General features: G+C 35.6%; 2 protein-coding genes across 2 annotated transcripts; both read right to left on the bottom strand.

The window, feature by feature from the left end:
• Nucleotides 1-797: 797 nt before the first annotated feature.
• On the bottom strand, nucleotides 798-6014 carry P5CS (Delta[1]-pyrroline-5-carboxylate synthase). Its single transcript, XM_066389427.1, has 14 exons — nucleotides 5796-6014; nucleotides 4646-4813; nucleotides 3889-4032; nucleotides 3573-3831; nucleotides 3251-3514; nucleotides 3060-3194; nucleotides 2741-3011; nucleotides 2551-2687; nucleotides 2405-2496; nucleotides 2205-2343; nucleotides 1954-2148; nucleotides 1731-1901; nucleotides 1293-1388; nucleotides 798-1224 (listed from the first exon to the last, which is right to left on the bottom strand). The coding sequence occupies exons 1-14, from the start codon at nucleotides 5970-5972 to the stop codon at nucleotides 1052-1054; spliced, it is 2421 nt and encodes an 806-aa protein (XP_066245524.1). The 5' UTR covers nucleotides 5973-6014; the 3' UTR covers nucleotides 798-1051.
• Nucleotides 6015-9137: 3123 nt separating this feature from the next.
• LOC136408465 (protein peste-like) lies at nucleotides 9138-11945 on the bottom strand. The gene is made up of 9 exons (XM_066389448.1): nucleotides 11572-11945; nucleotides 11271-11516; nucleotides 11034-11223; nucleotides 10800-10920; nucleotides 10655-10740; nucleotides 10081-10378; nucleotides 9821-10023; nucleotides 9700-9773; nucleotides 9138-9648 (listed from the first exon to the last, which is right to left on the bottom strand). Exons 2-9 carry the CDS (start codon nucleotides 11507-11509, stop codon nucleotides 9378-9380), a joined length of 1482 nt encoding a protein of 493 aa, XP_066245545.1. The 5' UTR covers nucleotides 11510-11516; nucleotides 11572-11945; the 3' UTR covers nucleotides 9138-9377.
• Between the last annotated feature and the right edge of the window lie 1538 nt (nucleotides 11946-13483).

The raw sequence follows: 13483 nt of genomic DNA, 5'->3' as shown, positions 1-13483 counted from the left end.
TAGTATAGCAATATATACTATAATAATATAGCACATCCGATTTGGAACACCCTGTATAAATTTAATTAGAAGTTCTGCCTATCTGAAACTAATCTAGTGTCCCATGAATGCGCACAGGCTAACTTTCATGATTTGCGCAGGATCTTCTATTGTTTTTTCAGCCATTATTGTCACAGTGTCAGATTGTTCAAAACATTTCATTTTAACGGAAAGCTTTTCATGTGAAATCCTAATTCTAAACCCGAAAAATCTATTTGCAAACACACAAATATGGAAAATGCAGTGCTACGAATGTTCTCCCACGAAATCCCTGCACGGTTAAACCGCGCTTCGGAGTGTTGTGCCGTGTGACCTGTTCATCTCATCCACATTACTCGCCGAAGATTTTTTTACGTTACCACCGAATGGCCGGATAAAATTTGGAATCTCAGCAAGAGTTTTTAGGTGAATTCCGGTAAGTGTTGAACGCCAATTTCGCGACAATCCACAGTCTGGTTAGGACAATCTCTCATCCTGCTATCACTGACTGCTATTTTAGGATGAGAATATGTACTATTTTGTTACGTTACATGACAAAATTACCTTTCTTTATATGAGTTAGCAAATAAGCGTGTCAGGAAGATCTTCACTTGACTACCTAGGTCTTTCCCGAAGAGGAAAGGGGCTTTCACATGCTACGCATTATCTGCAAGGTTCGTGGTGCCACCAACCATGCAGATAATGTAGATTTTTTAAAGAGGTATAATTGTAGTGTTTTTAAATGCCGCTTTAAAATTTGGGTCTATGAATATTCGATATGCTGTAACAATGAGTATATTTATGTACCACAAAATTGGTTATAGCATAGTATTTCAGACAATGAAGGCGCCTACACTCGCATCTATTGAATTATGATCATGTCTAATGCGTGTTGGTGCCTGTTGACTAAGCAATATGTGTATATAGCGCATGTATTCAAAAATCTAAAAGTATATTCGACAACAAAAATAGAAAATTGAAGGAAATTTTAACAGACTTAAATCTACATAAATATTAATTCTATAATATTAAGTTATTGACCGTTGGTGGGCAGGCTTTCGTGCAACCAATGTCGTCCTCCTTGCTCGGAAAAGTCGGCTGCAGCATGATCGTCTCCATCCAAAACCCATTTAGTTGTGAGGAGACCTTCCACGCCTACTGGACCTCTGGCATGGATACGGGCGGTGCTTATTCCAACTTCAGCACCTACAAGAGAACATTACCATTTAATTGATAATGAAATGTGTACCATTCTCTAGATCAAAGAGATTTACCCAATCCAAATCTAAATCCATCTGCAAACCTGGAACTAGCGTTATGGAAAACGCAAGCGCTGTCTATGCGTTTCTGGAAATCCTCTGCTCTGCTCTCTAAAAATGAATGGAATCGTTAGCATAACATTACACATGAGATGATGAAAGATGCTACATAATAAAGCCTTATCTAAATTTTTAGCTCTCAAATTATCGCCAATATTTTTTAATTACTTGACAACTCTTCACTTAATTGATAATATCTCGAAAACGGTTAGAAGTGTAGATATGAGCGTTTTACTATTTCAAAAAGCAAGAAATTACGCGCCTTAAGATTGTTTTATTAATCATAACTCCATAGAACTAGCTAACTCGAACTAATTGGGAATGGGTAATCTTGATGAAATGGCGAAGAATTTATTTTTTCTCATAATATTATAATAAATATCAAAAACTTACTATTTTCTGTAACAATAACTTCAGTATGTCCACTGCCATAGGTATGAATGTGGTCAATGGCCGCATCTATTCCTTTCACCACCTCAATACAGCACTCCAAAGCTCCATATTCGTGCTTCATACTCTTCGCCAAAGGTGGGCCGAAGGTCAGCATTTGATTCAATGCAGGCCCTGCAAAGCTTTTATTCTGAAAAACTGTTATTTTTATCAAGCAAAAACTGACCCGCATTAATCTTAACATCCTCCTTCTTCAGCAAATCGCATATATCCGAAAAAAAGCTTGTATTCATTAGATCCTCGTGAATGAGGAGGGTTTCCATGGCGTTACAAGCAGCTGGATAATCACATTTGGAGTCCCTCACAATTTTGAGAGCCTTCTTGAGGTCGGCATCTTTATCCACGAAGACATGGCAAATTCCTGCGTTATTTGAATTAGTTATTTAGAGAAAATTGTGAAAGATCATGACTATGAACCTTCTGCATGACCCATCACAGGTATATGTTGAGATTGCTTCTGGATGCTTCGGACGAGGTCGCTGGATCCTCTAGGAATAATCAGATCGATATGTTGTTCCATTGTTAAGAGATCTCCGATTTCTTCTCTTGTGGAAACCTGAAAAAGGTTTGTTTTGTTTTTGGTTAGTAATTATCCTGTGAATAAAGTATCTATATACCAGAGATATGGCATTTGTAGCCCCAACGGTTCCCAATGCTTCTTTCACCAACTCCATCAAAGCCTTGTTGCTGTATGCCGCCTCTTTACCGCCTAAATTCAAAAAGAAATGTAACACGCAATCCATATTCAGTTGAAATTTCCTACCTTTAAGTAACAGTCCGTTTGCAGATGCCATAGCTAAAGCAGCTACTTGAGGCAAACTATCAGGCCTGGATTCAAAAATGACTAGAAGTACTCCTATAGGAACTGTGATTTGTTTCAATTCTAGACCTTCTGCCAACCTAAACACATTAATAAATTAATCACTTTTACAACGAATTAACGTCAAACTTACCTAGTTCTCCTCAGAACTCTCCCCACGTTTCTATGGCTAGAATCGGCTATTTGGTTGAGTCCAACTGCGAGGTTTTTGAGTTTAGATGGAGTTAATGATAATCTGGAAAGTAAAGGTTTGGCAAGGCCAGAGCTGGAAGCTTCTTGAAGGTCTTTTTGATTGGCATCCAAAATAAGTGACTGTTTGGAGACCAAAAGATCTGCTAAAGTGTGCACAGCTGAGGCCCTTTCCTCTGCAGTAAGAGTCTGCAGAAGTCGACCTCCAATTCGAGCTAAAACGAAAAATTGTGTCATCTTTGTGGAGCTTAGTTAGAACTAACCATTTTCTGCGATAACTTCTGTAGGCACTGATCCAACCACTGCAGAATCGGTGAAAAAGGTCCCAATTTTTCTTCCAGATAAAATAGTCTTGATGGCTTCTTTGGCGTATCCATTGCAAATCACCACAGACACCCCTGAATCATCATGAATAAATCGAATTAAAAAGTAGCAAATTCGTGATTGTTCTTGCCTCTATCCAAAGCCCAAATGGCGCTGTTTACTTTAGAATCCATACCACCAGTGCCCACTTTACTCTTCTGGCCAAATTCAATGGTTTGTCGTTGTTCTGAAGAAAAAGTGTGCAGGAACCTCGCACCAGGTTCCCATGGTGGTTTGTTGTAAATACCATCAACATCGGACATAAGAATCAATAAATCCGATTGGACTTCTGCTGCCAACATCGCAGCCAAAGAGTCGTTATCTTTGAGGGAAATGCCGCGTTTTCCTGGCTTAGCTAAACATTATCTCAATGCATTTCTAGGTCGATATCTACGTTAGATATTAGTAAATACCTCCAATGGGTTCGTCAATTTGAGGAGGAGGCGACACAGCATCATTGGTATTAATAATTGGAACTATATTGAGGCTAATCAGTTCCGACAAGGTGCTCATGATATTCTTCCTGGTCTCCTCATTGTAGAAGTCCGCCTTGGTTACCAACACCTGAGCGATTTTTACTCCATATTGCGAAAACATGGCATCATACAGTGACATTAAGCCGGATTGGCCTACGGCAGCGGCAGCTCGAGGTTCAAGCAGTGTAGGTGCGTCCTAAATATGAAGAATTATGGGCGAAGAAGTAATTTTTCAAGGCAAATTTTATGGGACCTCTCTGGTGTGGTCGGTAGGGGATAGGGTTTCTCTCATCGATAGGGACATCAGTAATTCCTGGGTTAGTTTCTGTTTGCCGAAGGCCACAGCCCCACTGGTTACCATAATGCATTCTCGGCCTTCGTTCTGGCATTCTGCAACCTTAATTCAGAAATCAGGATTTGATGATTATTCTTTTCATGCGATCAACGTTACATGCAGTTTCAATTACCAGTACTAATTTGCTGGAATGCAAATGTTAAATTAGCTCTTGCTAGCTATTAGAACTACTTTAAGAATCCTGAATCCATTATTTTCTATAGGATACCCTGTTTATTACGAATTTATCAATCACACGGAACAATTCCATAATACACTTTCCTACAGCTATCTTTATTGGTTTTCGAGTAATCCTTCTAGTAAAGTTTCATGGAGCCATGTTTTCGAAAATTATTTTCGTTATGTTAAGGATGCTAAAACTCTACTTTTACACATAGCACACCCCACTTATTAGGTAATGGTTTTAATGTTCCATTTATTAAGATTAATTTACCTATAGAAACATCCATATCAACGTTTTTTTTGGTTTTCGAGAAATATAAGGATTAATAAGAGAACTTTTTCAATGTTTTAGAAAGGGAGTTTTGGACACGACTTTCTTAAAGCCCTGGTAACTCAAATTTTTCATGAGCTACCCTGTATATTACTGAACGAACCTGCTAATCACACGAAACAATTCCTTAACCCACCTCCAACTTGAACTTAACATGCTCACCTGCTCAACAATGGAGGCCAGTCTTCCCAACGCCAAACCATGCTCATCTTCTCTGGTAATGACGGCGCTCCCTAACTTGATCACAACTCTTCTGGCATATTTGAGCTGGCTCCTGTCACTAAAGGTGTTCTCCCTTCGTTCTGCTATGGGCTTAGTTCCAAAGTTGGGCTGAGGATTAAAACGTCACATTAAAGTGTGTTTCATTTTTCTATAATTGTAGGAGGTTTAAGTGAATCAAACGTTGTCGTTTAATGTCGACTTATAATTAAATATGTTCGCATGTGTCAGGAACCTTTACCCCACCCCATGTATGAAACAATCCAAATTCATACTCAAAAAAGGATCATTCACAAAATGCACCGCCTTTGAGAGATAACCTAATCGACCATCGATGTAAAGTTAAGCACCAGAAAGTCGAAAAGTTGCAAAGACTTTTCTAAATATCTTCCAAAGTGCAGCTAGATTATATTCGCACTTTAGCTTTTAACATTGAACCGACAACAAAATTGTTTTGCATACAAGATCGAAAGAAGAAACGCCCATTAAATTACGTAAAACGTACTTTTGATACAGAGAAAAGTAGGAAAAATTGCCAGGTTAACATGGATTTTGGTATATGGTATTATGGTATTATGGTGACGTCAAATTGCATGAGCAAAAACAAGGAGATAGAATATGTCATGAAAGGTCAGGAGAAGTAATTATTGAGAATGATTCATATGGGGCCTTTGGTAATGGTATTGGGAAGTGAACATTTTTAAAATAAAAAAAGAAGATTTATATATTGATTTCTAATGCAAAACCATGAGAAAAAATTTAATTTTTTTTCGGAAAAAAAATTATGTGTTTTACGCAGCTAAAGCTTAAATTTGCTGCTTTAGTTTATACCATTAAATTCGCTGCTTTTTCATCTTTTCATCTCTTCCTCGTTTTCTTTATTTCGGTGGTGTAGTAAAGACCGCGTCAAAAACCACTAAAAAAGGTTTGACAACGTTGATCCAAGAAATGACAGATCTCGAGGCATTGTGGATTGCTGTCAAATTGAAACAGAAACATATCGCGGCGTTGCCTGACTTACACGAACGTTTGATTTGAATGCCCTAAACGTATTGCGAAGAGCAGGAAAGTTGATTGCGGTTACGAAACTTACCGTAGTCAAACTGGGTACCCATAATCTGGGACTGGTGCTGGCGTATCTGCAATGGTCCAGAACCAAGGGCCTTAGAGCGGCCAACTGTCCCGGAATCTTATAGAATCCCACCCCGTTGAAGCCCTGCTGGTTTAGAACAAGTCGGGGCAGACCAGTTAAAGCACGTTTTCCCAACATGGTGGCATTACACGAACTGAGCCGTTGATTACAAATTATCGTTGTTCAAGTGTTTGGATTTAAGAAAAAGATCTATTTTTCTTGATAAGCTCGGATTGTTTGCTGTTTTGGTTTGATTCGAGTGGAATCGGACTATGGAACTTCAAAAGAGATTAGCTAATGAATGGGCTTCCATGGGTACTATGTTATTTAATTATGTATTTATCGTCTATCGATTTTGCCAAGCAAATCAAATTCAGACGGTCATAATTTATTTATTTTTAAGTACATAGACATTAAGTTATTAAAGGTCGTAATCCTTGAAGACTCTCTGTTGCAAAATGGAACTTGGTGGGAACTGATTAAAGTTCTGGCAACTTTACCAAAGTGTATAATATTCATGATAACACGGGCATTGGTCAGTTTCATGATTCTGGATGAAATTGCCAGAAGATTGGTCAAGTGACCCTTACTGAGCTAATTAGCTTAAAGAGAGCACAGAAGCGTTTCTCACTGTAAGGTAAAAAGGAACTTTTGTGCGCCCTGTAATAATAAAAGCCTTCATATTGAAAAATATAAAACCCATAATAAAGGAACACGAATAAAATCCAATTAAAAAAAATAAAAGTTAAATTTTCCTTACATCATATTGTCAAAATCGATCGATGTGAAAAGTTTGTTTAAATTATTTTTGGGTATGTCTGCTTGATTTAGCTTACACAGGTAGTAAATTGAAAAAAAAACGTTTTTTCTTCGTTTTGCGAATGATAAACCGTTGAAGAATTTAATTGGAAGAAATAAACATTTGTAAGTACTTTGAAGTGAAAAAGACGCTAATAGAGAGCGTAATTTCACTTTTTTAAAGCGATTTTTGAGATGTATAAGATGTTCAATATGCTCATTTTCACCTATATGAAATGCCTTGCCATTCTCCTCTCATCTATCCTTTCATAACGCATTGTTAACGACTGCGAGGATCTGAGTATGAAGATGAGAATTTATCATACAAGATGTACCTGAAAGTACTGTACAACGTTTAATCAAAAATTCCTACATCAAAAATAAGGCGTTCTAAACAAACTTACCAAGTATATCCAACATTTTTTCGTTTTGCCGCTACAGTTCTCAAATTAATATAGTTTTTTGAAATAATTGCTAAACGCTTTTATCGATTTTCACAAATTTTGGAACTAAGCTTTACTACATAAATTAGCGTGTTTTGACGTAAATGGAATCTTTCTTTAATGCGTAGAAATATCAGAAACAACACATTGCTCGTAAATAAAATTTTGCGTTTTTGTTACTCCCCCGTACAAATGACTTTAATTTTTTTCTCTGCCACTAGTTAGCTTTATTTTGAAACTTTTTTGTCTCTTGTAAAATTTTCACCAGGCATACAGTTTATCTACAAAAAAATTACTTACGATACTTTACAATTCATCGTTGTTATGAAAACAATGTTAAAAACGCAACAGTAAAATGAATATTACTTCCACTTGGCATATCAATAGTGTTTACTATAATTGTTATTGATCGAAGTTAAATTTATTGTAAATTGGCCAATTTTTTGTCTTTTAAAATGGAACATCATCCCATCGCTGAAAAAGTTGACATGTTTCTAGTATATTGATTCTGCAAAGAAAATGGATGTATGAGTGTCAGAATCCAATATAACAAATATCCAAATCCCAGAATCTAATCCAATCAAACTTCCACGAGTATTAAAAGGCAACTTAGGAAAACGGGTAGTTTTAATCCAAATGATGTTAATCGAAAACACTAACGACAAAAAACGCCAAAAATTGAACAGGAAAAAATATGATACCATCCCAGTTGATTGGTAGAATATTTATGGACGTAGAAGGTACCAAGGAAACCCGTTCCTAATTGAGTTCCCGATAATTCCCAATATAAGAGTAACTGATAAGGACTTTAGGAGAGCCATTGAGAGATATAATTATGTTTATATATTTATTGCAAATATTGAATAATTGTCTGCATAAGTTAGAAACGTACTATTAATAAAACTCCATATTCCGGATAATTTGGTGAAGGAACAGGTTTTCCTGCAAGATCTTTATGGTTATTGTTTATACGAAAATTTAATTTATAAGCTCATGTATATTATTTAGCCCTCGAAGTGGTTAAGTTTTTAACAGACTGAGACAAAATGTTAATGTTGATAGTGGCTTTATCTTTCTTGTATATGTATATATACAGATGCGAGCAAAAAAATAGCGTCACCTACTTTTCGTTTTTGTGTTTTTTTGTAACTTTCCTCAACATTTTCTTTAATATACGACGCACCGACATCAAATTATGTACTTGTAGATGGTTCTTGAAAGTGTTCAAAGAACGTGTTGTGTTTATGATTTCACTCATCTCAATTGATAGAAAAATATTCAACTTAAAGCTACGAGCGCATAGGTAGCGCTATTTTTTTGCTCGCATCTGTATGTAAATTAATTTTGTACATGACGCATGTAATACTGCATGAAATTCTAAATTAGTATTGTTTGCGAAAACCTAAGACTTTTTTTTTATCAAGTTCTCCTCGTAGGGGGAAATGTATTTTTTATTCCGTCGGGATATGTTTGCATAACGAAACTGCTGCTTTGAATTCGCAACTTTTCTCTCATTTCACTAAATCTGGGAACATCGCATGTTTCGTTTGCAAGACCGATCAGCTGCACCGTTACAAAAGGCAGGTTCACGTCCTTCACGTCAAAAGATGCCAATTCATGTAGTAACTCTTAGTTTCAAAATTGGTGAAAATCAATAAAAGCGTTTAGCAATTATTTCGAAAAAACTATATTAATCTGAGAACTGTAGTAGCAAAACGAAGAAACGTTGGATATAGGTAAGTTTACCTAGAACGCCTTATTTTTGCTTCAAGAACTTTTGGTGAAGCATTATACAGTCATTTCAGAATCACGCTGTATAATGGCGAACACGAGGAGCGGAGAGGTGCTAGAAATATGGCTGTTGTGTTAGTTACAAGTTTTTATGTGGTAAATATGTAGCTAGCTACGTTTAGTTAAAGATTTGATTTAAAGATCGCAACAGAAACGTATCTAAATAGATTTCAACGTATTTAAGTATATAAAAGATTGAACTGAAGAAGAAAGGTGAAACCAGATTTTTTATATCAAACAATAAGTTTTTATATAAAACAATAAATTCTGTTGTTTATTGCCATAAATAGGACGTATAAACGTTAAAAGAACAATATCATATTTCCGCTTAGGACTTGTTTTATCTGTAGAATATGTAGACTCCTTTCAGTTAGGTCAATCTCATTTTAAACAAAATACAAATGTTTATAAGTACTTCATCAATACTAATTAAAGCCGAATCAGAAGGCTTTAAATGGTGCTTTAAAAGTATATTCAATTCATACTTAGTTATAAGTAGATTTAATAAGGACTAGGCGGAAATATTAGGTAATGTTAAAGGCACTTCTTCTCTACCAATTTTGTCGTTGAATTTGCGATTGGTAACCTTCAATTTACATATTTTATAACAATAACATGTTTTACACACAATAGAACAAAATATGCAACATATTCCCATTGCTAAGCAAATTACTTCAAAATTATTAAAAATTTTGAGATACAATATCACATCTTCTGGCACTGTTAACGTTTGCTCAAACCACAAGATCGGCACGTATACTTTTGGCATTTTTTCCAAAAACCTAAAAAAAGCTGTTCTTATATTTTTTGAGATGTTAATTAGACAATATTACTTAAATCCTGATATAGACTGTAGCAGCAAATTCACCTGTAATCGTGCAGCTACTTGGAGAGGTATTCCAGTTTTCTACGATAAAAAGCCTATAGATTAAAAAAAAAATTTAACAGACTTACAGGCTCAAATATCATATAAAACTCGTGCTGGTCTTTTTGTGGCTCCATTCCTTCAATTGTTCTTCTATAAAAGGGATCCGCTTTATGGAAATGGGGCAGAGACACAAATGCTGGAGAACCGTATCTGCACGTCGATATATTTAGGGCTCCTGAAGGCATGCAGTTTCCCTCACAAAAACACTTGTTTTCTTTTACTTTTGTACCTACAGTACAAAAAGAATTAACTATGCATTAGTTTGATTGGTTCGGTTTTGTATTACCATTGTCAAGAAATCGATCCCCTGCAACGTATTTGAACCCCAAAAGTCCGTTCACAACTACTTCCTCTTCGAATTCAAGCTCGACATATCGGCAAAGGTCCGGTGAGAAGAACTTGACGATTGACTCTTTTGACATATTTTGAGGGAAGAATTCCCCGGCGGACCCAGCCACTATCCCGCATTCATCTCGATAATATGGGGTGATATTCATTCCTTTCCAGGAAAGTAGTTCCCCGAGATGGCCTTTAAGCCCCGTGTCCATAATGAATTCTCCCTCATAGAGTTCGGAATCGTTTCTCTGTTGAAATGCAAAAAAGTAGCCTTAATGACCTTAATAAAGTTAATTTTGTTATTAATTTGTTTCGCATGATAACTACATCGTAGTCCAGAGAAATAAAACTATTAATTATAGAGGTTTAATTATAATAATGTTACGCAAATTTGCCCCAATTTAAAGTTCCTCGTATGGTTAGATAGATTCCCATGGATGGACTCCAGAAACGGACGCCCTGTATAAACAAGGACCGACATCCGTTCCAAGTTAAGTCTGTGAGGTGGAGTTCTTCGTTCTTACCGTGTAAAACCATCCGAATTTGTCGAAATTTGGGAATTTGGATAAACCGAATTTATTGCCCACGTTCAGGAGGGGATCTTCATATCCTGATATATGGGGAAAACTTAGGTAAGCGCTGTTATTAATTAGCATAGGGGAATGTTACCATCAAACATTACTTCGCCAGCCCCGTGGGTGGCATTTACATTCATGCCCATGGATTGCAGCAGAATATCCAGTCCTTTTTTAACGAAAAAATTCCAATCTCTTACTGCAACAGCACTGGACTAAAACCATTACAAACAGCAACAAATTAATTAAAATTCGCTAATTAGCAATAATGAAACGGTAGTTTGTTTATTGATTTCGTTAATTGTCTAGAGTTAATTATTTTACCTACCAAAGCAATGGGGTTAATTGACGTCACTAAATCGCTAAGATTCCCGCTGCTTTTTTCTGGATTAAACCACCACCGTTTCAAGTGATGGAAGGACACAGTACCATCGAAATCGTTCCATGTAACATTCGTTTTCTCCTTAGTTTCGTCGAAGAAGTAAGGACCGAGCTGTTTAAAAAATGGTTTCACTGAACTGAAATTAAATTATAAATTTGTCTTCCTGAAGTTGATGAAATTGACCTGTTAAGAATGTCTGAGGGGTTCGTCCAATTGAATAAATACAATTTTAAGGACAACGGGACCGGGTTCTTCTTCCATACATTATAGATTGGACCGTCTCCGTGCAGGATCAATATTTTATTCAAAATCGCCTTGTAAATCAAATTTCGGAAGCAGATAATAACGATCCCGAATGTCACTATCGTTGCCAGGAATCCGCTAAATAGGACACACTTTTTGAAGATTTTCTTTGGGTACATGATGCACCTAGAAAAAATGTTCACCTAAATAAATATCTCTTTTGTGTGATTCTCCCTCTTACCGTCTAATCTAATCTTCCTAATGTATCACGCAATCGGCGTCTAGGGACACTTCACGTGCACGTAACGTAAAAAAAATCCGAAAAGTTCAAAAACACCGATTCTTTACTTTCAATAAACCCAAATAATCAAATATATCGAACTCAATAAAAGCAACAAAACTTATCTGGTGGTATTTCCACTGAGAACTAAGTTTAGCACTGGTAGGTATTCACGTACCACGATGTGGAACTTATATCCATGGACAGTGCCGAACTATAACTTATTAACGCTGTGGTTTATCAAACGTGAATTTAAACCATCTTAACTCACTAATTCAATTAAGCGTGAGTGCAATTAGGTTTGGCAGGGAGGTCGACCGAATTAACCTATCGCAAAACTTACAACGTTATTATTTTTCTTGATAACATTATTATTAATAACCATTTTGAAACACTCTTGAAATAATCAATCAAATGTCGCGAATTTAATGGTTTTTCAGGGTTCCATCAAAAAAGGGAGTTGTGGCAAAATCGCGTTAGATCATTATTAATCGCCAATAAATTCTGGCCATGATATATGGTGTAAATCTAAGATGTTCCTTTGATTAAAACCAAGAAATTATGCTTTCCGAGGGTGTTTACGGGGGTTCGAGATTTACAGAACCGAACGCTAAATTAACCATATTCACGTTCGGGCCACCTTGAGTTTGCAATAGGAAACACTGTTTCGTACCAAAAAAAACGTTCTAATTTTAGCTTTATTAATATCTAGCAATAATACAGAGGTCGTTATCTATCTAGAATAATAGCAATACAGTTTCAAATCATTTTTTTATCAAAAATGTTTCAAGTAAAAGTTGCAGGGGTAATTTGTTGTCACTTTTTGGTGACTTTGAACTTTTTTTTCATACGCCATAACATTCCAACGAAGTCCAATTTTAATGTTTCAAATGTCACCCTTTATTTTTGACTTCTTTTATGGAATCTACACTTACTCGTGAATACGAACAGATTAAATTTTATTAGGGTCAGATAAGAAAAATTTCGAGAAAAAAATTATTTTCCTTTTTTATTCAAAAAATTTAATTCGATCAAAAAAACGAAATAATAAAAGTATACTCTACATTTTTTAAAAGTCAAGTGAATAGCATTCCGGAAATTCCAATTTTTAATTATAAAAAAAACATTGCCAATTTTTTGCTTAATGAAAGAGTGCCTAACAGTCACCTGATTAAAATCTCTGCGACTTTTTCCTTTGAGGCCCTTTACAAAATTAAGTTTATAAGGCTCGACTAAATAACGTAGACGACTTGGGGGCTCGTATCGTCGGTGTAATGCAGTCAATCAAGCAAGACACCTATGTTCAGGTGAGAAAATCATTTATGCAAAGAATAGCATTGCGTTGGGATAAAAATATTTTGAGCAAATGCTTTGAAGATTAAATAACAACTAATTCTTGTAAATAGTAAATTATTATTTTGCTTTTCTGATCTAATTAAATTTTTTTAAATAAAATAAGAAAAATAACTTTTTTCTCAACATTTTTCTTATATGACTCCAACATAAGGTGTTATATCTGTATCTGTAAATAAGTGTAGATTGTATAAAACAATTCAAAAATAGAAAGCTACATTTAAAAAACTAAACTGGACTAGATTCCAAACATTTTCTCTTAAACGAACATGGGTCCAATTTGTTTTTGTTTAAAACTTAGAAGCATTTACAAAATTATATTTCCACATTTTATTCAAAAGTAAGCTTAAAAATAAAAATTACGATTATTATGACAAAATGATTATTTCCCGAATAGACGGATAGCTCAACAAAGACCAATAGCGTGGCCACTGTGTTCCCCAGATCTGAATCCTTTGGACTTATATTTATGGGGACACACGAAGCAACATGTCTATTAAGTTGAAATCATTGTTCATCA

The sequence above is a fragment of the Euwallacea similis genome, chromosome 4, assembly GCF_039881205.1.
Source record: "Euwallacea similis isolate ESF13 chromosome 4, ESF131.1, whole genome shotgun sequence".
Lineage (NCBI taxonomy): Eukaryota > Metazoa > Arthropoda > Insecta > Coleoptera > Curculionidae > Euwallacea > Euwallacea similis.
Note: the sequence above shows the minus strand (reverse complement) of the source record. Positions and strands in the feature narration are given on the sequence as shown.

Bases quoted from the DNA above. Each gene is read 5' to 3' on its own strand.
- P5CS (XM_066389427.1), bottom strand. From the start codon at position 5,972: ATGTTGGGAAAACGTGCTTTAACTGGTCTGCCCCGACTTGTTCTAAAC. The intron at 3,832-3,888 runs GTCCCATAAAAT...CTTCATATTTAG, and splicing joins CTACCGACCACACCAGAGAG to GACGCACCTACACTGCTTGA. The intron at 2,688-2,740 runs GTAAGTTTGACG...TAATGTGTTTAG, and splicing joins AGAGTTCTGAGGAGAACTAG to GTTGGCAGAAGGTCTAGAAT.
- LOC136408465 (XM_066389448.1), bottom strand. From the start codon at position 11,509: ATGTACCCAAAGAAAATCTTCAAAAAGTGTGTCCTATTTAGCGGATTC. The intron at 10,379-10,654 runs GTAAGAACGAAG...GCATTTCAACAG, and splicing joins AATTCGGATGGTTTTACACG to AGAAACGATTCCGAACTCTA. The intron at 10,024-10,080 runs GTAATACAAAAC...TTTGTACTGTAG, and splicing joins GGATCGATTTCTTGACAATG to GTACAAAAGTAAAAGAAAAC.